We start from the raw sequence: 24,818 nt of genomic DNA, 5'->3' as shown, positions 1-24,818 counted from the left end.
AATCTGCTCCTGTTGAAATGCACAGGTCTTTACTCGGGTGGTTTAAGCCAGGCGCTGGCTTTGATGCTGTTTCAAGTCGTTATTAATTGCTCTATATATGTTTAGGTAGTAAAATCGAAGTTCTACTTCTGTTTTTGTTAACCTGGTGCCCTTCAGAACCTTACCAGCACAGCTATAGTGCGCTCTCACTATGCTGTTATAAGAACTACAGCTGATTATATATACAGTGGTACCTCGGTTTAAGAACTTAATTCATTCCAGAGGTCCGTTCTTAACCTGAAACAGTTCTTAACCTGAAGCATGCTTTCGCTAATGGGGCCTCCCACTGGTGCGCGATTTCCATTCTTATCCTGGGGCAAAGTTCTTAACCTGGAGCAACCACTTCCTAGTTAGTGGAGCTTGTAACCCGAAGCGTCTGTAACCCGAGGTACCACTGTACACACAAAAACACACAAGTCTCGCTTCCTGAACACAGTGCATTCCTTAGAAATCATTTGCCAGGCAAGTGTTTGTATAACGAGTCCACGATTTACATTGATTCCTATGGTAACATTTCTAATCCGTGATCCCCCCCCCCCCATGTTTTTGTTTTCCCCTGAAATGGCTCCAACCAGCCAAAAAGAGACGGGACACAGAATCAGAGGGGAAATGTTGCCTGAAAATGTCATTCAGAAGATGGGTGTACAGGAAGAAGCATCAGTTGCAGCCAAAACAGGGAGGGAGGGGAGCCTATCTCGCAGGGTTACGAGAATAAAATGGGGATAAGTTGTCCAGTAAGGACGTAAGTGGCCCATTTAGTGGCCCGTTCTCACAATGGCCCATAAGAAGTCCCAGAAAGAGGACTTGAGCATAAGAGCATTCACCCCCCCCCCACACCCCATCGTTTCCAGCAGCTGGTGCTCAGAAGCATTACTTGCATTTGATGGTCATCCCCGGTCACTAGCCTTTTCGTCCACGAATTTTGTCTGTTCCTCTTTTAAAGATATCAGAGCTAGTGGCCATCACTGCCTCTTCAAATAGTAGAGTTGGAAAAGGACCGCGAGGGTCATCTCGTCCAACCCCCTGCGAGGCAGGAACCTCAGCTAAAACCACCCATGGCCCATTTTCAAGACGGAGTTCCATTCCGTCTTGTGAGAGGGAATTCCTCCACCCCACCTAGCCTACAGTATGGCCCTCTACTCCCCAGAGACTTAAAACCCACCCATCAGCACCTTCACATTGTTGGAAAATAACTCTCACAAGCAAGCCACCAGGTACCTCTTAGGAGAAACCACAACCAGCCAGCCATTGTCCTGTATGGCCTAGGCCCAGCGGGGGAGGGAGGGACTGCCCAAGCAAAACACATCGATGGCCGAAATGAAGTTCCAAATTGCCTCTCTTATTTCAGTGACTGAGCCCCAGACCTGTCCCTTGGAAAACTCGGGCAAGCCTTTCGAGTGAAATCCACCCCAGTTTGCCGGCTTCGTTGGGGTCAGAAGCGTGTAGCTCTGCTCTTTCGGAGTCTTGACTTATTTATCATCGTCAGGGCAGCTTTTGGGGTCGTAGGCTTGCTGTATCTTCAGTATGTTATATCCCTGCAGGTTCCACTGGCCGAAATGTTGGAACTCCTCTTTGGGGCTTTCGTCGTCGCAACCTTTTGGGTCATAGGCCTGTTGGATTTTGAGGATGTTCCAGCCTTCCATTTCTGGTTTGCCAGAAGGCTGGGCCTCCTCTCTGTAGTTGGAGGAGTCTTCGTCGCACCCTTTTGGGTCGTAGGCCTGTTGGAGTTTCAGTATGTTCCACTCCCTCACCTCTCTTTGAGGAGGTGGGTTCACCACCACTTCTGCTTTCTCCCTGCCAGAAGGCGATTCACCGTCAGAAAACTTTGGTGTGTAAGCTTGCAGCATTTTCAGTATCTTCCAGTCCTTTGCCTCCTCTTGGCCAGAAGGCGGGACCTTTTCCTCTTTTCTAGAATGAGTTTTGTCATTCTGCACCTTGTCGTTGTCGGGTGTTCGGAACACCTTTGCCTCTTTGCCTGTATAGGATTCATCATCACAGCCTTTGGGGTCGTAGGTCGCCTGGATTTTCAGGATGTCCTCCACCGGTTTGCCAGAAGATTGGAGCACCTCCTCCTTCCTTGAAGGTGCTTCCTCTTCACAACTTTTTGGGTCGTAAGCCTGCTGGATTTTCAGGATGTTCCGTCTGTCCATCTCCCGCTTGCCAGAAGATTGAACCTCTTCCTTATTTGTAGAAGCTTCCTCATCACAAGTTTTTGGGTCGTAGGCTTGTTGAATTTTCAGTATATTCCGCTCTTTGTCCTCTTGACTGGGAGGTGGGACTTCCATCTGCTTCCTACTGGAAGGTGATTCATCATCGGAAAATTTAGGCATATTAACTTTCAGGACTTGAAATATATCCCAGTCCTTTGCCTGCTGTTTCCCCGAAGGTGGGATCTCTGTCCTAGGAGGAGTTTTATCGTTCTCCTGTGTTCCAGAAGTCCGGAACACCTTCTCCTCCTTACCTGTATAGGATTCATCATCACAGCCTTTGGGGTCATAGGTCTCCTGGATTTTCAGGATGTCCTCCACCACTTTGACAGAATGTTGGACCACTTCCTCCTCCCCCTTCCTGGAAGGTGCTTCTTCATCGCAGCCTTTTGGGTCGTAAGTCTGCTGGAGTTGCAGAATGCTCCACCCCTCTGTCTCCCACTTGCCAGAAGGCTGAACCTCCTCTTCCTTGTTCATAGAAGCTTCCTCGAGGCAACCTATTGGGTCATAGGCCTGTTGAATTTTCAGTATATTCCGCTCTTTGTCCTCTTCTTGGCTAGTAGGTGCGACGTCATCCTCCTCCTCTTCCCATCTATCATCAGCAAATTTTGGTGTGTAAGCTTGCAGGATTTTCAGTATCTTCCACTCTTTTGCTTCCTCTTTGCCAGCGGGTGGAATCTCCTCTTTCCTAGAAGGAGCTTCGTCATTCTCCACTTCCTGTGTTCCAGAAGTCCGGAACACCTTCTCCTCCTTGCCCGTATAGGATTCATCATCGCAGCCTTTGGGGTCGTAGGTCTCCTGGATTTTCAGGATGTCCTCCACTACGTGGCCAGAAAGTTGGACCGCTTCCTCTCCCTTACTGGAAGGTGTTTCCTCATCGCAGCCTTTGGGGTCATAAGTCTGCTGGAGTTTGAGAATACTCCACCCCTCCATCTCCCACTTGTCAGATGGTTGAACCTCCTCATTCATAGAAGCTTCCTCATCACAACCTTTTGGGTCATAGGCCTGTTGAATTTTCAGTATATTCCTCTCTTTGTCCTCCTCTTGGCTAGTAGGTGTGGCCTCCTCCTCCATCTCTTCCCATCTATCATCAGCAAATTTTGGTGTGTAAGCTTGCAAGATTTTCAGTATATTCCACTCCTTTGCCTCCTTTTTGCCAGAAGGTGGGGTCTCTTCTTTTCTAGAAGGAGTTTCGTCATCATCCTTGACCGTATAGGATTCATCGTCACAACCCTTGGGGTCGTAGGTCGCCTGGATTTTCAGGATGTCCTCCACCGGTTTGCTAGAATGTTGGACCACTTCCTCCTTGTTAGAAGGTTCTTCCTCTTCACAACCTTTCGGGTCATAAGCCTGCTGGATTTTGAGGATGTTCCGTCCCTCCATCTCCCACTTCTGAGAAGGTTGAACCTCCTCTTCCTTATTTGTAGAAGCTTCCTCATCACAATCTTTTGGGTCGTATGCCTCCTGTATTTTGAGGATGCTCCTTCGTTCCATCTCCTGCTTGTGAGAAGGTTGAACCTCCTTTTCCTTATCTGTAGAAGTTTCCTTGTCCCCACCTTTTGGCTCGTAGACCTGTTGGAGTTTCAGTGAGTTCTGCTTCTCTGTCTTCTGCTTGCCAGAAGGTGGAACCTCATCTTCCTTATTTGAAGAAGATTCCTTGGCCCCACCGCTTTGCTGGTATGACTTTTGGCTTTTCAGTGAGTTCCGCTCCTCCAACTCCTGATTGTGAGAAGATTTTACCTCCTCTTCCTTATTTGAAAAAGTTTCTTCATCACCACCTTTTGGCTGGTATGACTTTTGGCTTTTCAGTGAGTTCCGCTCCTCCAACTCTTGATTGTGAAAAGATTGGACCTCTTCTTCCTTATTTGAAGAAGTTTCTTCAGCACCACCTTTTGGCTGGTATGACTTTTGGCTTTTCAGTGAGTTCCGCTCCTCCAACTCTTGATTGTGAAAAGATTGGACCTCTTCTTCCTTATTTGAAGAAGTTTCTTCAGCACCACCTTTTGGCTGGTATGACTTTTGGCTTTTCAACGAGTTCCGCTCCTCCAACTCTTGATTGTGAAAAGATTGGACCTCTTCTTCCTTATTTGAAGAAGTTTCTTCAGCACCACCTTTTGGCTGGTATGACTTTTGGCTTTTCAACGAGTTCCGCTCCAACTCCTGATTGTGAGAAGGTTGGACCTCCTCTTCCTTATTTGAAGAACTTTCTTCATCACCTCCTTTTTGCTGGTATGACTTTTGGCTTTTCAATGAGTTCCGCTCCAACTCCTGATTGTGAAAAGATTGGACCTCTTCTTCCTTCTTCAAAGTTTCTTCATCACCACCTTTTGGCTGGTATGACTTTTGGCTTTTCAATGAGTTCCGCTCCAACTCCTGATTGTGAGAAGGTTGGACCTCCTCTTCCTTATTTGAAGAACTTTCTTCATCACCTCCTTTTTGCTGGTATGACTTTTGGCTTTTCAACGAGTTCCGCTCTAACTCTTGATTGTGAGAAGGTTGGACCTCCTCTTCCTTATTTGAAGAACTTTCTTCATCACCTCCTTTTTGCTGGTATGACTTTTGGCTTTTCAACGAGTTCCGCTCCAACTCCTGATTGTGAGAAGATTGCACCTCTTCCTCTTCTTTCTCCATGAAAAGGGGAGCATCCTTCACCACCTCTTCCTCCTTCATGTCCGGGTTAGGCAGGTAGTCCTTCAACCGCAAGAGAGATTCGGGACTTTGCAAAGCATACTCCATCAGTTCATCCATGGAGCCCTGGGCTTCAGCCATGATCGCAAAACTCTTGTTCAAGACATTGTCAGCCAAATCTCCAAAATTGTGGGCTGAGACAAAATCAGAGTGGAGCTCCCTTATGTGCCGGCTGGTTTGGGACAGCTTGTTCCGGAGCTCTTCTGGGATGTCTTTCAGGCTGGCTACCAGGTTCTCGTACGTGCCTTGGAGGTTCTGGGTCACGCTTCGGGACTTTGCCAATGTCTTGGCCTCTATCTGTCAGAATAGAAAGGACACTTGCTCAGATTTATAGTGCCCTGTCCACAAGGAAGCCTCCGCAAAACCAAATAGAATTCCATCCAACCCTAAGGTATCCCCCCTCATTTCACCCTGGGCTCGAAGCACCAGCTTAACAGGTGTGACAGATGCTCATGGAAGCACCTTACAATAAATAATAATATATTTTTATTTATACCCCACCCTTCCCGGTTCAAAAACCGGGCTCAGGGTGGCTAACAACAAATTTAAAACACTTAATTATAAAAGCAGCATAAAATACGGTATAAAAACACGAATAACAATAAAAATCAAAAATCAATTAGATAATTCCTAGGGCTAGCTGGCTGAATTAGTCCTTTTTGGGCCAGGGAAGAGACCAGGGGATGTCTCAGAGTGGGTGATCTTCATAAAAAGGGAGGGGGAGGGAAGAGGAGGGAAATAAAAGATCAGGCTGAATTCAAGTTAAATAAAGGCCAGGTGGAATAGCTCTGTCTTACAGGCCCTGTGGAAGGAGGTTAAATCCTGCAGGGCCCTGGTCTCCTGGGACAGAGCATTCCACCAGGTCGGGGCCATCACTGAGAAGGCCCTGGCCCTGGTGGAGGATAGTCTGACTTCCTTAGGGCCCGGGACCTCTAAACTATGGTTATTCATGGACCTTAAGGTCCTCTGCGGGGCAGACCAGGAGAGGCGGCCCCGTAGATACGAGGGCCCTTAGCCACCTTGAAGAGAGTCTCCACCAAAGGAGAATATTCAAGAATCTCTCTCTTTGTACGTCTGCTGTTTCAGCCCAAAGATGAGGACCCTGAAAGATGTGTACATCCTGTTCTCACAGTGGCTGAGCAGGGATGCCTCTGGGAAGCCCCTCAGCGGAATCTGAAAGCGTCAGCCCTCATGTACAAATCCCATCAACCAACTGGAATTTGGAGGTAGACGGTCTCTGAACATGGAAGGTCCATTATTTCCTGCGGATGATGGCTACCAGCACTAAACTTTACATTTGTCTTTGTGCACCATGCCAATTAATTTTTATTAGTTTTCCAAAAAACACACACAAATTAATTCAAATTTAACCCAGATTTAGGATTTGACTCTTCCCCTCCCCCTTGAAGATGCTCCTTTCCCCTCCCTCCTTTTCCGCTCACCAGTAAAAAAATGACCCCCCCCCCCTTAATTTCTAATAGGTTTCCATCCATTCCTATTTCCATCAACGGTACATGTTCAGTTCCTGTTTAGACATTTACCCAGCTATTTTACCAATTAATCAAACAGAATTAAAATCTTACTTTATCGATCTCCACGAATCGTAATTTTAAATCGTGCTTCCTCCAGTACAATTTAAATCATCCTGTCTTTGAGTTCACAACATCCTAGTGAACCATACTCAAGTTTTACACATCCAGGAAAATAATTCTGTTTTACCTTGTTACCCAATTCCCCTTTTCACAAAACAGGTCCATTTCCCTCAGGCTTAATGTACTTCCCACTCATTATTCCCTTTGTTACACAGTTCTCTAACCCAAGCAAACCATGACCTTGCCTAATCTCTTACATTTGCCGCTCTAACCCCCCATTAACTCTATCCCATACCAAATACCTCCCCAAATCTTTATTCTGTAGTAAAGGTAAAGGGACCCCTGACCATCAGATCCAGTCGTGGCCGACTCTGGGGTTGCGGCGCTCATCTCGCTTTACTGGCCAAGGGAGCCGGCGTACAGCTTCCGGGTTATGTGGCCAGCATGACTAAGCCGCTTCTGGTGAACCAGAGCAGCACATGGAAATGCCGTTTACCTTCCCGTCGGAGCGGTACCTATTTATCTACTTTCACTGGTGTGCTTTCGAACTGCTAGGTTGGCGGGAGCAGGGACCGAGCAACGGGAGCTCACCCTGTTGCGGGGATTCGAACCACCGACCTTCTGATCGGCAAGTCCTAGGCTCTGTGGTTTAACCCACAGCGCCACCCGCGTGCCTTATTCTGTAATACCGACTACATACAATTCAGAGCTGCTTCTTCCTCTTCCTCTTAAATGCTATGAGTGCTTTAAAAAACCAAAAACCCTCCATATCAACATGCCAGGAGTTCCCAGATCTATTATGCAATCCTCTATAAGCAGCAAACCAGGACTTTTTCAGGGTGCCTCCAGTCTCAGGCTGTGTTGGGAGGGATGGCAGAGGAGGAGGAGGCAGAAGCCTGTGTGCCCTTTTCCGTTCTGCTTCAGGCGGCAAGCGGCCTAGGAGAGCCCTGGAGCAGGGCAAAAGAAAACTGCCTGCCCACTAAGGTCTCGTCCTTCCTCTGGAGAGCTGGAGAAGGAGGCTGATAGTCCTTGGATTTTCTGGTCCAGTCCAAAGGGTCTATAAGCCCTGCAGGACTGGAGGCAGAGGATGGGCCTGAATCTGCAAAATGAGCAGCCCGAACTGGCTAGAATTAACGAAGCATTGTAATAAAATACAGTGTTTTGCTTCTTTTTAAAAGAAGCAACTGAGGTCGTAAAGGAATACAGTGGTGCCCCGCAAAACGAACGCCTCGCAAGACGAAAAACCCGCTAGACGAAAGGGTTTTCCGTTTTGGAGGCGCTTCGCAAAACGAATTTCCCTATGGGCTTCCTTCGCAAGACGAAAGCCCATAGGGAAATCTCCAGGACAGCGGGGAAGCGCAGCGCGTCTTCCCCACTGTCCTCGGACCTCCTCCGAAGGCTGGTGGTGGGGCGGAGAGACCTCCTCCCGCTGCCAGCCTTCGGAAGGCTCCTCCGAAGGCTGGCGGTGGGGCGGAGAGACCTCCTCCCGCCGGCAGCCTTCGGATGGCTGTCCTGAAGACTTGCGGTGGGAGGAGGGTTTTCCTTCCCACCGCCAACATTCAGAATGCTGTTCTGAATGTTGGCGGTGGGGAGGAAAAACCCTCCTCCCACCGCAAGCCCCGGGAACAGAGGAGAAGCGCTGCGCGCCTTCCCCTCTGTTCCCGTACCTGTCCTGAAGGCTTGCGGTGGGGAGAAAAGCCCTTCTCCGCACCGCCAGCCTGGCAAGCGGTCTCCATAGGAACACATTAATTGATTTTCAATGCATTCCTATGGGAAACCGTGCTTCGCAAGACGAAAAACTCGCAAGAAGAAAAAACTTGCGAAACGAATTAATTTCGTCTTGCGAGGCACCACTGTAGAAGGCAGGTTGGCGTCGTAGTGAATCACAGTTTCTCAGCTCCACCATGGTTATTGCGAGAACTGCACAGAGGAGCTGCTTTTATTCGACCACCCCGTGTTCCCCAAACTTCAAATTTAAGGTTGTTTCCCTCCCCCTGAGAATTGAAATTGGGGGCACTGTTCTTATGCTAGAAAAGGTTGATAAGTTTAAGATAAAATCCTTGGAAGTGAGCATATCTCAGTAAGAGTCACTGCTTCCGGAAATGCCCCCAGATTGGAAGTCAGGAACAGTAACTTGCCCAGAGAAGCAGCGATCTATGGGTGGTGCTTTGGGCTCATGGGAGATTTGAATGCGCTTCCACAACACAACAATGTGCCGAGGAGCATGGTTTAGGTAAGGGGGACTTCAGCAGATAATGGAATCGTAGAGCTGGAACGGACCATGAAGGTTCTCCAGCGTCAACCCCTTGTAACAACACGGTGGCTCAGAATTTGAAGAAAAGGGTACCTCAGAGGTAGGGCTGTCATTCTCATCTTCCTCGTCGCGCATCCGTAGGGTGATCTCGTCCTCCTCATCGCAACCAGGTGCCGTTAATGTGATGTTAGACACATCTCTGTAGATGGGGTCCTTCTTGCGGCGACTGATGGGTGCAGGTGGCATCTCAACTTTCACTGGGATGATTATCGGTGCGGGTGCCATCTCAACTTTCACCGGAATGATGATTGGCGGGGGCGGCACCTCAACGTTCACCGGGATAATGATTGCTGGTTGTGGCACCTCAACTATTTCTGGGGGGCTGATTGGTATGGGCAACATCTCGACCTCTGTGGGCGTCATCTCGACCTCTGAGCAGGTGATTTCCTCGCACTCTACGATGGTGCTGTGCGCACGAGGCAGCCCAATTTCCTCGCACTCGATCATGGTGCTCTGAGCAGCAGGCAGCCCGATTTCCTCGCACTCGATCATGGTGCTCTGAGCAGCAGGCAGCCCAATTTCCTCGCACTCGATCGTGGTGCTGTGCTCGCGAGGCGCCCCAGGTCCTTCTCTCCCGACCATGGTGCTCTGAGCACGAGGCACCCCAACGTCCAGGGTGCTGAAATCTTCATTCCCCTGGGCAGAATTCCGACGCGGGTTCGCGCTCCACTCCACGCAGATCATGCTCATCCTTTCGTTGGACGGACCAATCTCCAGTTCTGCTCTGTGCTGCACCTGATCAATCTGGAAATGGCCGTGGGATGGGTAAAAAGAAGAGGATAACACAGTGAATTAGGTGGACACACCTGTGCCCCACAGGAGCTCTCCAGGGTACCAAATACTTGGGCCTGTTTCTTCTGACCTGGCTGAGCCCTGTGCGAGTGAGAAATGTTAGGTGTTGCTGTTACACGATTTCAGCCGTGGTGGCTTGTCGCCATTGGGTCTGGTTGGGCCGGAAACCCAGAAGGAGGTGGAGCCAGAGGCAATGATGTTTGGCGCCAACCAACCCTTGTTTTGTCATCTTCCTCCTCCTCGCCAAGTTCAGTGAGGGCAATACTCGGACCAAGGACAAAGAAGCTTGACAGTCCCACCCCCTGGGCTGATTTTAAGTAAGATGACTGGCTGGTGAAGGCAGGCGGAGGTTGGACCAGCCACCACTGCATTTCTTTGTAAACCCACCCTGGTTAGATGGGATATAGGGAGCCCATGAACAAAGCTCAAATGGGGGTTGGTAAGGTAAAGGGTAAAGGGACCCCTGACCATCGTGGCCGACTCTGGGGTTGCAGCGCTCATCTCGCTCTATAGACCGAGACAGCTGCCGTTTGTCTGCAGACAGCTTCCGGGTCATGTGGCCAGCATGACTAAGCCACTTCTGGCGAACCAGAGCAGCGCACGGAAACGCCGTTTACCTTCCCGCCGGGGCGGTACCTATTTATCTACTTGCACTTTGAGGTGCTTTCGAACTGCTAGGTGGGCAGGAGCAGGGACCGAGCAACGGGAGCTCACCCCGTTGCGGGGATTCGAACCACCGACCTTCTGATTGGCAAGTCCTAGGCTCTGTGGTTTAACCCACAGCGCCACCCGTGGTACAGGGGTTCAAACCGCCCTTTAGTTCCATTGATTTCAGATATTCCCTGAGAGGTTGTAGAATCTCTTTCCGTCTCCCGACGGTGTTCCAAGAAAGGTCGGAGACTGGCTGGGGATGTTTGGGGACATTTTCCATGGCTAATTCTTCTCATTTTCAACATTGGCTCCCAGTACATTTCTGAGCTCAATTCAAAGTGTTGGTACTGATCTTTAAAGCCCTTGGCCCTGTATTCCTGCAGGAGCGTCTCCACCCCCATCGTTCAGCCCGGACACTGAGGTCCAGCTCCGAGGGCCTTCTAGCACAGGCTTCCTCAACCTCGGCACTCCAGATGTTTTTGGCCTACAACTCCCATGATCCCTAGCTAGCAGGACCAGTGGTCAGGGGTGATGGCAATTGTAGTCTCAAAACATCTGGAGGGCCGAGGTTGAGGAAGTGTGTTCTAGCAGTGCCCTCAGTACAAGAAGTGAAGTTAAATGGAACCAGGCAGAGGGACTTCTCGGTGGTGGCGCCCGCCCTGTGGAACGCCCTCACATCAGATGTCAAGGAAATAAACAACTGTCTTTTACAAGACACCTGACAGCAGCCCTGTGCAGTCGTACCTTGGTTCTCGAACACCTTGGTACTCGTACATTTTGGCTCACAAACCCGGAAGTAAGTGTCCAGGTCTGCGAATGTTTTTTGGAAGCTGAACGTCGGACGCAGCTTCCGATTAAGTGCAGGAAGCTCCTGCAGCCAATTGGAAGCCGCGGCTTGGTTTTCGGAAGTTGAACGGACTGTCGGAATGGATTACGTTCGAGAACCAAGGTACGACTGTATAGGGAAGTTTCAATGTTTGATGTCTCACTGTGTTTTAATTTATTAGAAACTTCCCAGAGTGGCTGGGGCAACCCAGTCAGATTGGGGGGGGGGATATCCTTATCTTTATTATTTCCCTCTCTGCCTTTACGCACTACTCACTGGCTACTGTGATTGTTTTGTCTCAAGATTGTTTTGTGTCACCGGGACCCTAACTCAGAGATTGACGTTCCAGAGACCCCCACCATGGTGGGAGCTGAACCTTGAGCTCCTGTTAGGTAAAAAGGTAAAGGACCCCTGGATGGTTAAGTCCAGTCAAAGGTGACTATGGGGTTGCGGTGCTCATCTCGCTTTACTGACCGAGGGAGCCGACGTTTGTCCACAGATAGTTTTTCCGGGTCATGTGGCCAGCATGACTAAGCCGCTTCTGGCGAACCAGAGCAGGCCAAGGGAACTGGCGTTTGTCCACAGACAGCTTTCTGGGTAATGTGCCCAGCAGGACTAAACCACTTCTGGCGCAACGGGACACCGTGATGGAAACCAGAGCACACGGAAACACTGTTTACCTTCCCACCACAGTGATGCCTATTTATCTACTTGCACTGGCATGCTTTCGAACTGCTAGGTTGGCAGGAGCTGGGACCGAGCAACGGGAGCTCACCCCGTTGTGGGGATTCGAACCACCAACCTTCCGGTCGGCAAGGCCAAGAGGCTCAGTGGTTTAGACCACAGCGCCACCCGGGTCCCTCTGAACAAGACATTCCACACACACCCCTTCAGTGGGCAAGAATTCCAAAGGCACATTGATCTTGCAGGGAGAGATGGATTGTTAAATCGGGATGGAGGGAGATAAGAGTTGGACATACCACTTCCAACGTCTCGTGGAGCTGATTGATGCTCGCTTGGGTACTGCGTCTCGTGAAGCGCAGCTTGCTCAGTGCCATCATGTAGGCCCTTTGACGGAGTTTGTTGGACAGATCGTTGATCCTCACAAGGCAGGCTTGCATTTGGTGGTCTATGGACGTATCTTCGATCTCGGCGACAGCTTTCTTCAGATTTCCTGCTCCGAGTCAGGAGTGGTGAGGGGTTTGGGGAAAGCAGAGAGAGATTGAGGAACCAGAGCACACCTGACAACCCCTTTCGCCAATCTGCACATTGCTTTGGAAAACCCACAAATTTATTCGTGTCCTTCCTTCCTTGGAAAGCCCCAAGTTTCTGGACAGAAGGGGTAAGTTAGGCAAAGACTCCTTAAAGCAGCCTTTTTCAACCTGTGGGTTCCCAGATGTTGATGAACTACAACTCCCATCACCCCTAGCTAGCAAGGGATGATGGGAGTTGTAGTCCAACATCTGGGGACCCACAGGTTGAGAACCGCTGCCTTAAAGCATGGGTAGGCAAACTAAGGCCCGGGGACCGGATCCGGCCCAATCGCCCAATTCTAAATCCGGCCTGCGGACGGTCCAGGAATCGTCGTGTTTTCACATGAGTAGAATTGTGTGCTTTTATTTAAAATGCATCTGTGGGTTATTTGTGGGGCATAGGAATTCGTTCATTCCCCCCTCCCATAAAAAATATAGTCCGGCCCCCCACAAGGTCTGAGGGACAGTGGACCGGCCCCCTGCTGAAATAGTTTGCTGACCCCTGCCTTAAAGGGTGTAAGAGATTAATCTGGCTGGAGGTGCCCTCCAGATGTTTTGGACGAAAGCTCCCATCAGATTATGGGAATTGTTCTAAATATCTGAAAGACGACATCAATATATATTTATTTATATCCCACATTTCCCTCATAGAATCATAGAGTTGGAAGAGACCACAAGGGCCATCGAGTCCAACCCCCTGCCAAGCAGGAAACACCATCAGAGCACTCCTGACATATGGTTGTCAAGCCTCTGCTTAAAGACCTCCAAAGAAGGAGACTCCACCACACTCCTTGGCAGCAAATTCCACTGTCAAACAGCTCTTACTGTCAGGAAGTTCTTCCTAATGTTTAGGTGGAATCTTCTTTCTTGTAGTTTGGATCCATTGCTCCGTGTCCGCTTCTCTGGAGCAGCAGAAAACAACCTTTCTCCCTCAATTAAAACCATACAAATAATTACAATAAAAAGAGCAGGGCACGAGCCCTTTCGTTAAAAGCAGTCAGTCCCCGAAAGCCTGTTGGAATGAGGCGGGCTCTTCACCTGCTGGCAGAAAGGCAGCAAGCAGGGAGCCAGTCTGGTTTCTCGAGGGAGTTCCAAAGTCTGGCAGGAGCCACCACCGAGAAGGCCCTCCTACGTCCCCAACAAACATGGCAGTGAGGGTGGCGGGGCTGAGAAAAAGGCCTCCAAGGATCTCGGAGGATGGGCAGAGTCGTATGATGGAATACAATCTTTCAGGCAGCTTGGACCTAAGCCATGTAGGGCTTTTATTTGTCATGGGCTGGCACTTTGCACTGTGCCTGCAAAAAGGGGGGCTGTATTGTAGCAAGGAAGTCGTCTGCTTCCCTACAACCAGCCCAGGCCAGCAATTTGGCTGCAGCTTTTTGAGCCAGCTGAAGTTTCTGGGCAGTGTTCAAATATGGGGATCCAACCTTGGTAAAACGGCAGAGGGCGATTCTTTTGCAGACCAGGCCTGGTCCTTTGGTTATCAACAGGGAGAGGGATACAGTGGATGCTCGGGTTGTGAACGTGATCCGTGTGGGATGCACACTCGCAACGCGCAGCGGCACGTCTTTGCACACGCAGGTTGCGATTCTGCACTTATGCTCAAAGTGTGATTTAGCGTTTCTGCACATGTGCCGTTCCGGTACTTCCGGGTTTTGGCAGTCCGCAACCCGAATAGACGCAACCTGAAGCAGTTGTAACCCGAGATATGACTGTAAAGTAAAGGTAAAGAAACCCTTGACCATTAGGTCCAGTCGTGGACGACTCGGGTTGCGGCGCTCATCTCGCTTTACAGGCCAAGGGAGCTGGCGTACAGCTTCCGGGTCATGTGGCCAGCATGACTAAGCCGCTTCTGGCGAACCAGAGCAGCGCATGGAAACGCCGTTTACCTTCCCGCCGGAGTGGTACCTATTTATCTACTTGCACTTTGACGTGCTTTCGAACTGCTAGGTTGGCAGGAGCAGGGACCCTGTCGCAGGGATTCAAACCGCCTACCTTCTGATCGGCAAGTCCTAGGCTCTGTGGTTTAACCCACAGCGCCACCCGCGTCCCTTAGGTATGACTGTACTTCGTTCCAAATAGTTTGCCTTCTTCGCCTGCCGCATATTTTGGACTACCAACGTCTGCACCCAGCACAGCGACTCAATAACTTCCCCTCCAGTACTTGGGTTTCCCCAATGCGGATGTAAAGGTAGCTCGGTTGCATTTCCAGACAAGCGACAAAAGACGTGTCCCTTTCCTTTTTTAAAGAAAGGAAACCTCAGCCTCCAAAACTTCTAAGCCGGATGGACATAATAAAATAATAAAAAGATTATTTTGAAAAGTGTTTTAATACAGCATTTTGCTGGAAGCTGCCCAGAGTCGCTGGGGAAAGCCAGCCAGATGGGCGAGGCATAAAGAATAAATTAGTATTAGTATTAGTATTTGGCACCATGCTCCAACCGAGTGAGCTATGTCCCTCGGGAACTGGTGGTCTCTCCTTTGTGGGAGATTTTAATACAGAGGTCGAACGGCTGTCTGTTCAGGGATTCTTTAGCTGTGATTACTGCCTTGCAGGAGTCCCTTCCAACCACGTACCGTATTTTTTGCTCTATAAGACTCACCTTTTCCCTCCTAAAAAGTAAGGGGAAATGTGTGTGTGTCTTATGGAGCGAACGCAGGCTGCGCAGCTATCCCAGAAGCCAGAACAGCAAGAGGGATTGCTGCTTTCACTGCACAGCAACCCCTCTTGCTGTTCTGGCTTCTGAGATTCAGAATATTTTTTTTCTTGTTTTCCTCCTCCAAAAACTAGGTGCGTCTTGTGGTCTGGTGCGTCTTACAGAGTGAAAAATACGGTATATGGTTCTATGATTCAGCTGCCTTCTCTCCTGGTGTGACGCTCACATGCTTACCGATCTCCTCTTCGGTAAGAGGTAGGTAATGATCCATCAGCTCCTCCGACTTGTCCAGCAGCCTGTCGACGGTTCGCACAAACAGCTGGCATATCCTGCAGGTCAGGACGCTGTGTGGTTCACATTCCCTGTTGTCATCTTCGTCCTCGTCGTCCCTTAGTTCGCTAGCCAGGGCCCTCGCTTCCTCCTCTGCCGCCGTCAAGATATTTGCTCTTATTTCTCCCAAGACCTGAAGGTGAGAGAGAGTGGAGCAATTCATGCGTTGTCACTGGATTGATTATTTATTATTACAGTGGTACCTCGGGTTAAGAACTTAATTCGTTTTGGAGGTCCGTTCTTAACCTGAAACTGTTCTTAACCTGAAGCGCCGCTTTAGCTAATGGGGCCTCCCGCTGCCGCCGCACCGCCGGAGCACGATTTCTGTTCTCATCCTGAAGCAAAGTTCTTAACCTGAGGTAATATTTCTGGGTTAGCGGAGTCTGTAACCTGAAGTGTCTCTAACCCGAGGTACCAGTGTATTATTATTTATTTCATTTCTATACCGCTTTATATTTTTAAGAAAAACCTCAAGGCGGTTTAAGGTAAAGGTAAACATAACCCCTGACCGTTAGGTCTAGTCGTGGACGACTCGGGGGTTGCAGCGCTCATCTCGCTTTACTGGCCGAGGGAGCCAACGTTTGTCCACAGATAGTTTTTCTGGGTCATGTGGCCAGCATAACTAAGCTGCTTCTGGCGAACCAGAGCAGTGCACGGAAACCCCCTTTACCTTCCCGCTGGAGTGGTACCTATTTATCTACTTGCACTTTGACTTGCTTTTGAACTGCTGGGTTGGCAGGAGCAGGGACCTAGCAACGGGAGCTCACCCCGTCGCAGGGATTCGAACCGCCAACCTTCTGATTGGCAAGCCCTAGGCTCTGTGGTTTAACCCACAGCGCCACCCGTGACCCCTACCCGGGGGGAAAAAGGCACCGCAGGATTTGGCTCCTTGGCATAAGTGGCATTTGGGGTCAACGCACCGACTCTATTGCGAAATTGGGTTCTTCCAACAGGTTGTTTCGGAACACCCCCTCCAGAGAAGGAGGAGGGTTAGGGGGATGTACGCGTTCTGTCAGATCTGTCTCCGAAAGGAGGTCCGTTACTACTTCTGGGATGATGAAAGACACTTCCGGAGATGGTTCGTCGGTATTCCATCCTTCGTCCACCCCCTCGACAAACTCTTCCAGTTCCTCATCTCTGCTCCTGCTCCTGGAAGGCGAGAGAACTGGGGGAGAGAGGAATCTGGGGTTTAGTTGCCTGATCACATGTGAGACTTAACTACTGAGCAATATTTTGTTTTATTTTTATTTTTTTTATTTATTTGTGGCTGAATCACCTCCGGACTCTCTGGGGCAAAAGTTGTGTGCCTTAAACAGGTCAAGAGGTAACGCCAAACAAGGATTTTTTCAAAAATGGGAAATGTTTAAGAGATACTTACAAAAAAAAAAAAAAAAACAGCGACATATTATCTATGGTAGTGTTTGAATGACCCTTGTGTACATAAAATATTAAGAAATAAAGGAAAATCGGTACGCTAGATTGTAAGAAAGTATTAGAAAGTATATTAAATGTATGGGATATTAAATGTTATCGCTGTGTCTTGCCTCATGGGAATCCACCTACACTTCGTGTCGAATAGGCATCTGATTAAGATGTTGCAGCAGCTGTGCCTTGGGCCTGACCCAGAAGATCTTGCCCATGCCAGATCTGACAACTCTGTTTTTTGTTTTTTTTAAAGAAATATTTATTAAGCTTTTACAAAGACAAATATACAAAAACACATAATAATAAAAGAGAAAAAATAAAAAGATAAATAAAACATACAGAAACAACAAGAAAAATTAAAAACAATTATTTTCCATAACATAAAACTCGTATGCTTGTTTCTTTGACTTCCTCACACCTCCCCTTCTTGTATTCCCATTTTAATAATCAAATCAGCAAATCCTTACCCTCTTTCATCTATCTTGTCTCTATAGCTTAACATTTTATAACTCAATATTTTCATACATTATCAATTCATTTTTGCATATTCTTATTAACTTTGTTGCCAATACCACTTATTTCCAATCCAACACCATTTTAGTTTTTGTTTTTTTTTACCTAATTATACCCTTCTTCCATATTCTTAAAGCATTACAGCTGGAAACCACTTAATTTCTATCCAACATCATTCTAACATTCATTAATTTTGCAATATTTCTGTAAATAGTCTTTAAATTTCTTCCAATCTTCTTCCACCGCCTCTTCTGACAACTCTGGAGAGTGGCTGCCGCAGAGGACTTTGAATTGGGGAGGTTCCCACCAAACCTCTTGGCTCTCACTTTGCGTTTTGCCCCTGTTCCCCTTACTTACACTGTTCCTCTTCCTCTTCTTGGTCCAGATTGAAGATGCTGGAATCCTCATCCCTTAAGGACACCGAGTCTGAACCGAGGCTGTCCGTCTCTCTCTCGCTAAGCTAACCAACACAAGGAACGGATCTGTTAGGACGTGTCTGCACGGTGCATTTCAGAGTGGTTTCGGGACTCTTTGCCCGACGTGGTTCCCAAGCAAAGACAAATCCATAGCTGTACTCTTATCTAAACAACTGAGCAATTTCCAGTGTCTACATCTGTGCAGATGTGATTCCCAGTGTCTGCGTCTGCGCAGAGGCAATTTGTGGCATCTGCACACGTGCAGACGCGATTTCCGGCACCGCGGAAGCGAGTCCCCATGCTGCGCCACGCCAGTTTAGTGCAGCGCGCAGAGACTCGCTGAGCGGGCGGCTCGTGGGCCGATTAAACAACCCCCCCGTGGGCTGCTTGTGGCTTTAGGTTGCCTACCTCTGTTCTTGGGAATGGTCAATTCTACATCTGGGGCAAACTGCTTGCATGAGAGATGTGAATTACAAAGCAGGCAACCGAAACCACCTTGTCCTAAATTTAAGGCAGGAGTCTTCAACCCTCTCTTGTCATAAACCATTTTATTCCATTACAGTCATACCTTGGTTATCTGTTCGACTTCCGGAACTGTTCAAAAACCAAGAAGTGGCTTCCGTTTGGCTGCAGGAGCGTCCGGATGTTTGGCTTCCAAAAATCATTCGAAAACCGGAACACGCACTTCCAGTTTTTGATCATTTAGGAGCCGAAACTTACAGGTTCCGGAGTGTTCGACAACCAAGGAACGACTGTACAATATGAATTCCATGGTTCAAATTCCAGATGTTCTCCACAGGAGTACTGTGGGCCACACAAATGAAACTCGCGGGTCCATAGGCTGGTTTAGGAAGCCCTGATCTATGGCATGCGATGCTTAGCTGTGATAAAAGAAAAGCACTTAGCGCCTCTGAGCATGGACAGAGTTCTTATCTGCCGTTGCATTTTCCTCTGCTGTGCCCCCAAGGTACCTGGTCTCTGTCTCGCACTGCCATCCGTTGGTTGTCATCCAGGGTGGGATTTCCAAAGAGAGGATGAAAGGGAAATGAAATTATCATCATCGTCATTTTTAATTTGTATACCCTCTTTCTATCTTACAATACTCAAGGCAGTTTATAAGCTGAAGAAGCAAAAAATGTGCATCTTATAACAATCTAATGCAATACAAAAATGTGATAATGAAACATACTTTTTGATGTAGGTTGCCTATTTTAAAGTTAACAATCATTAGAATAGTATTAAATAATAATAATAACATATAAAAGTTAAACAGAAATCCACTCAACAGTTACAATAAATAATTTCTAAACTATAATCAATAAAACAAAGGCAGGCCACAGTACATAAAATAATACAATACAAATTGAGAAGCAGAGACTAGAAGATGGAGCAAGGCCTTGCCTGATGGAGTGTCTCCCCTCATTCATTTATTAAATTCATGTCCAAAGATTGCAGGGCAGTTTACAGCCATAGAAGCACAAAATGAAAACACAAAATTCCCAGCATAGAAACCAAAGACCCGTTAACCTCCACCCCACAAACGCATTTAAAAGGACACAGATTGGTAGGCCGGGTAGAAGGGGGACAGAGGGAAGGTGCTCTCAGACAAGCCTCCCTGGGAGAGCATCCCACAAATGGGGAGCCACCACAAAAAAAGGCCCTGTTCTCGCTTTGCCACACTCTGGACCTCTCATGGAGGAGGCAAACAAAGGGCCTTAGATGATGAATACAGAGCTACTCAGTTTCATAGAATCATAGAGTTGGAAGAGACCACAAGGGCCATCGAGTCCAACCCCCTGCCAAGCAGGAAACACCATCAGAGCACTCCTGACATATGGTTGTCAAGCCTCTGCTTAAAGACCTCCAAAGAAGGAGACTCCACCACACTCCTTGGCAGCAAATTCCACTGTCGAACAGCTCTTACTGTCAGGAAGTTCTTCCTAATGTTTAGGTGGAATCTTCTTTCTTGTAGTTTGGATCTATTGCTCCGTGTCCGCTTCTCTGGAGCAGCAGAAAACAACCTTTCTCCCTCCTCTATGTGACATCCTTTTATATATATTTGAACATGGCTATCATATCACCAATTAACCTCCTCTTCTCCAGGCTAAACATGCCCAGCTCCCTTAGCCATTCCTCATAAGGCATCGTTTCCAGGCCTTTGACCATTTTGGTTGCCCTCCTCTGGACACGTTCCAGTTTGTCAGTGTCCTTCTTGAACTGTGGTGCCCAGAACTGGACACAGTACTCCAGGTGAGGTCTGACCAGAGCAGAATACAGTGGCACTATTACTTCCCTTGATCTAGATGCTATACTCCTATTGATGCAGCCCAGAATTGCATTGGCTTTTTTAGCTGCCGCGTCACACTGTTGGCTCATGTCAAGTTTGTGGTCAACCAAGACTCCTAGATCCTTTTCACATGTACTGCTCTCAAGCCAGGTGTCACCCATCTTGTATTTGTGCCTCTCATTTTTTTTTTGCCCAAGTGCAATACTTTACATTTCTCCCTGTTAAAATTCATCTTGTTTGTTTATACGGGGAGAGGAGATCCTTGAGGTGTTGCGGTCCTGAGCCGTTTAAGGCTTTATAGGTCAAAACCAGCACTTTGAATTGGGCCCGGAAATTAATCAGCAAGCAGCACAATCAGGCCGGGATTGGTGTAATATGCTCAACCCGTCTTGCCCCGGTGAGAAACCTGGAATTCTGCACAAGCTGAATAATAATAATAATTTATTACTTATACCCTGCCCATCTGGCTGAGTTTCTCCAGCCACTCTGGGCGGCTTCCAACTGCCTTCAGCCCTACATAGAGTAGGAGAGTAGACCAAACAACCTGCAAGCTGCAGGAAGTCATCTTCAAATATCGCAAGGGCTGTCACGTGGACCAGGTGCACGGCCTGGGAGTCATTTTGGACTCACAGCTGTCCATGGAGGCGCAGGTTAATTCTGTGTCCAGGGCAGCTGTCTACCAGCTCCATCTGGTACACAGGATGAGACCCTTCCTGCCCGCAGGCTGCCTCGCCAGAGTGGTGCATGCTCTGGTTATCTCCCGCTTGGACTAATGCAATGCGCTGTACGTGGGGCTACCTTTGAAGGTGACCCGGAAACTGCAACCAATCCAGAGTGAGGCAGCTAGACTGGGGACTGGGAGCGGCCACCGAGACCACATAACACCGGTCCTGAGAGATCTGCATTGGCTCCCAGTACATTTCTGAGCACAATTCAAAGTGTTGGTGCTGACCTTTAAAGCCCTAAACAGCCCGGGGTACCTGAAGGAGTGTCTCCACTCCCATCGTCCAGCCCGGACACTGAGGTCCAGCTCCGAGGGCCTTCTGGCAGTTCCCTCGCTGCGAGAAGTAAGGTTACAGGGAACCAGGCAGAGGGCCTTCTCGGTGGTGGCGCCCGCCCTGTGGAACGCCCTCCCAGCAGATGTCAAGGCAATAAACAACTATTTTACTTTTAAAAGACAACTGTTTAGGCAAGTTTTTAATGTCTGATGCTGCATTGTTTATAATATTTGGTTGGAAGCCGCCCAGAGTGGCTGGGGAAACCCAGCCAGATGGGCGGAGTATAAATAATAAATTGTTATTGTTATTACTATAGCCACTGGAAACCGCCAGAGAGAGGAGAGGGCTCTTGCTGGTCTACCCACAAGCATTTGGTGGGAGAACATGATGTTGATCTAGATGAGCAAATGACCTGATCCAACAGGTGATCTCCTCTACGGGACTCTGGTTCTATGTTCTTATGCGCTACCATGGACCAATGGTCTGCCTCTGTATGTTCTTAGCACCGTAAGCAAAAGTCTGAAGAACGTATGAACAGGCTGGCTGCACCCTGTTCTCGCAAGGGCCGGTGGGAAGCCCGCAAGCTTATGATGTAGAAGAAGAAGAGTTTGGATTTGATATCCCGCTTTATCACTACCTGAAGGAGTCTCAAAGCGGCTAACATTCTCCTTTCCCTTCCTCCCCCACAACAAACACTCTGTGAGGTTAGTGGGGCTGAGAGACTTCAGAGAAGTGTGACTAGCCCAAGGTCACCCAGCAGCTGCATGTGGAGGAGCGGGGAATCGAACCTGGTTCACCAGATTACGAGTCCACTGCTCTTAACCACTACACCACACTGGCTCTCTGGTATTATAATGTATGGTACGGAGGCAACACGTCGAGGGGCGAATGTTGCACTGCAGATGTCCTTCCGATCCCAAAACAACAATGCAAAATAGAGGCCCCCTGATCTCTCGCGCTCTCCTAACACTCACCCTTAGCCATGGTCTCCGGTCTCTGGCCTGGCAGGGTGGGCTAAAAAGAGCCCAGGGTTCATGGCAGCATCTTCCTTCGTTCCATGGGATCTTGGGGCCCAGGATACTCCCAGAATTCCATGCAGCTGTTGTCAAGCTGGGTGATGTCATAGATGGCTGGCGTTGGCTCACTTGCCACAGTGCCTCTAACTCCCAGCAGCCCTAAGGAGGAAGGGGGAAAGACATCATTGCTTCAGAAAGCGGTTCTAGATTGCAAGGTTTTTATTATCATCATTGTTACTTCGCTTGGCAGAGGAACCGGGTTAGAGGAAGAGGACCAGCCGGGCTCCATAGCTTTGCCAGGTTTCTGACGGTTCTGCCGTGACCACCTAAGCATAGCTGTCAACTGTCCCTTATTTGGCGGGAAAGTCCCTTATCCCAGTGCAGTGTCCTGCTGCTGTCCCTTATTGATGATGTCCCTTAAATTTCCCGGGTTTCAAAGGAAGCAGCTCCTCTCCCTCCCTCCCTGCCGGCCAGGGAGGAGGGAGGCTCCAACTGTGTTGCTTGGCTGCGTTGCTCACCCAATAAGGAGTCTAAGAACGACTGGGGGGGTGGAGCTTGCATGCCTTGTGCCGATCAAATTGGCCGCGTTGCCTGGGGACTCGCCTTTGCTCAGCGCTTCCCAGCGGAGAGGTGACGGTGGTTTTCCTTGCTGCATCCCCTTTGCCGGGTTGCTGCGCTGTGGGAACCACCGCTTGAGGATTCGTTTGGCTGCTGCCTGGGCTTTCTGCCTTTGGCTCGGAGGGGCTCAGAAGTTGAACATACCTGTGTTCGGAAAATCCCTTATTTTGGCTGCTGGTCCCTTATTTTCAAGGCTGCTGGTCCCTTATTTTGAAATCTGTAAGTTGACAGCTATGCACCTACGGTCTTGCTTTAACATATTGTTATGAGTTTGGGCGTGCCTTGACTCCCCTAAAATCCTGGGTTTAAGTGGGTGTTGGAGTTTAATCGATGCTTGGAGCAGCCTGTCTCAACCTGTGGGTCCCCAGGTGTTGTTGAACTACTTATCACCCCTAGCTAGCAAGGCCAGAGCTCAGGGAAGATGGGGACCCACAGGTTGAGAACCGCTGGCTTGGAGCATCGGGCTGCCAGATGCTGAATTTAGCAGCGTCGCAATGCATGCCCACCCAGTTTTTCCATGCTTAGGAAATCACCTGGGAGAAGTGCAGTGGGTGTCTGTGGGTCAGGAGAGGTAGCTAGCAGAGAAAAAGTGGGTCTGTTGAAGGCAGCAAGCTGAGCAGAGGGACTGATTTGTTTTATATTATTTTATCCAATGCGGTAATAATGGGAGAAACAGGACCGTCTTGGAGTGTAATGCTTTGAACCCCCTCCAGGCTCAGGGTGCGAGCTGGCAACCGTCTGTCTCAATAAACAATGGAGTGTGCCTCCAGGGGGAAAGTCAAACTGCTGCGTTAGCCCAGGTTCTCCAAGTGCCCCTATTTTCCAGGGACAGTCCCGGAATGACAGAAGTCGTCCCAGTGTCTGGATTGATCACAGTGTGTCCCAGTTCTGCTTTTTCCCCTCCCCATGTCTCGGAGAACAATTAAAAGTGGTGTTGCAACAATGGAATCCCCTTTATACAGAAAATGAAATCCCTGCCCCAAATGGGGAGGCTGGTGTGCAAAGCCCTCCCTATCATTTTGAAGAGAAAGGTCACCAATCCACTTCTAATTCTTTCATTGCTGTGCTTCCACAACCACCCATTTCTTAGGAAACGCAGAACGTGTTTATTCCTTTATTGTAAATGGAGCCTTACACTGTCTACTCAGAAGGAAGTCCTACTGTATTCAATGGAGCTGACTCCCAGGTAACTGGGTCAAGACTGGGCCGCTTTACACAGCAGTCCTACGCATTTTACTCAGAAGTAAGTCCCACTGAGTTCAATAGGACTTACTCTCTGGCATGTATCCTGATCTTCCTCAGTTTTCATTACTACTAGGACTACAGTATCTTGCCTTTTTCCCTGACAGGGAGAACCAAGGCAGCTGAAATTTTATTTCATTCCATTTATCTGTTGTACATGATGTCTTCCCTTGCACGTTTTTTCTTTACAACAATCCTGTGAGGTAGGCAAGGCAGAGAGGTTGTCATTGGCTGAAAGTGACCAATGTCAATGTATATACGTGTATGGTGAGATCAAACACTGGAGAAGCTTCCTGATGGAGAATAGGATGTCCTTGTTTTCATGGGAGAAATGTTGGAAGGTACTGTATTTTTCGCTCTATAGGACGCACCAGACCACAAGAGGCACCTAGTTTTTGGAGGAGGAAAACAAGAAAAAAAATATTCTGGATCTCAGAAGCCAGAACAGCAAGAGGGATCGCTGCGCAGCGAAAGCAGCAATCCCTCTTGCTGTTCTGGCTTCTGGGATAGCTGCGCAGCCTGCATTCGCTCCATAAGGCGCAAACATATTTCCCCTTACTATTTAGGAGGGAAAAAGTGAGTCTTAGAGCAAAACAATGCGGTATGTTAGCAGCAATGAAGTGACCGTCCCAGGGTGTGTCCTGGGTGGCCCAGACGACAAGACCCTACCCTCCAGGCCTCACTGATGTGGTCCAAAGGAAAGCAGAGCAAGACGTTTGGCAACAGCAAGGCGGCAGGAATTGCTGGAAGGAGGCTGACAGGCACCAGCCAACCAGCTTAGGGACTCTGCTCTGGATATGTGTTGGGTTTACTCCTGATTCTTCTCCTGAAGATGTCCCCTAAGGCAGTGGAGGTTTAGGGTCAGAGTTTTCCTTCTCTTAGATGGGCTCCCTTCCTAGGTTGATGAACTCCATCTGCCCATTTGCTGTAAAAGAAGGAGGAGGACCCCTGGAT

At 48.8% G+C, this 24,818-nt stretch overlaps 1 protein-coding gene across 4 annotated transcripts; it reads right to left on the bottom strand.

Moving 5' to 3' along the window:
- Positions 1-1,357: 1,357 nt before the first annotated feature.
- LOC310753257 (uncharacterized protein) lies at positions 1,358-22,127 on the bottom strand. 4 transcript variants are annotated; one of them, XM_083594346.1, is made up of 9 exons: positions 21,963-22,127; positions 18,675-18,691; positions 17,645-17,742; positions 16,270-16,514; positions 15,254-15,482; positions 12,090-12,283; positions 8,874-9,584; positions 3,765-5,231; positions 1,358-3,653 (listed from the first exon to the last, which is right to left on the bottom strand). In XM_083594346.1, exons 1-9 carry the CDS (start codon positions 22,110-22,112, stop codon positions 1,509-1,511), a joined length of 5,256 nt encoding a protein of 1,751 aa, XP_083450472.1. In that variant the 5' UTR covers positions 22,113-22,127; the 3' UTR covers positions 1,358-1,508. The 4 variants fall into 4 exon arrangements, with proteins under 4 accessions (XP_083450472.1, XP_083450474.1, XP_083450471.1 ...); XM_083594348.1 differs by having other exon boundaries at positions 1,358-3,203; XM_083594345.1 differs by having other exon boundaries at positions 1,358-5,231.
- Positions 22,128-24,818: the final 2,691 nt, after the last annotated feature.

Source organism: Podarcis filfolensis (genome assembly GCF_964270895.1).
Source record: "Podarcis filfolensis genome assembly, chromosome: 18".
Taxonomy (NCBI): Eukaryota; Metazoa; Chordata; class Lepidosauria; order Squamata; family Lacertidae; genus Podarcis; species Podarcis filfolensis.
This window is presented reverse-complemented; position numbering and strand designations above follow the sequence as displayed.

What these genes read in the sequence shown, in the direction of transcription:
- LOC310753257 (XM_083594345.1), bottom strand. Translation starts at nt 22,112, where the DNA reads ATGACATCACCCAGCTTGACAACAGCTGCATGGAATTCTGGGAGTATC. An exon ending in CCAATTTCGCAATAGAGTCG is followed by an intron (nt 15,483 to 16,269) that starts GTGCGTTGACCC and finishes TCTCACCTTCAG; the next exon opens with GTCTTGGGAGAAATAAGAGC. An exon ending in TCTTACCGAAGAGGAGATCG is followed by an intron (nt 12,284 to 15,253) that starts GTAAGCATGTGA and finishes GACTCGGAGCAG; the next exon opens with GAAATCTGAAGAAAGCTGTC.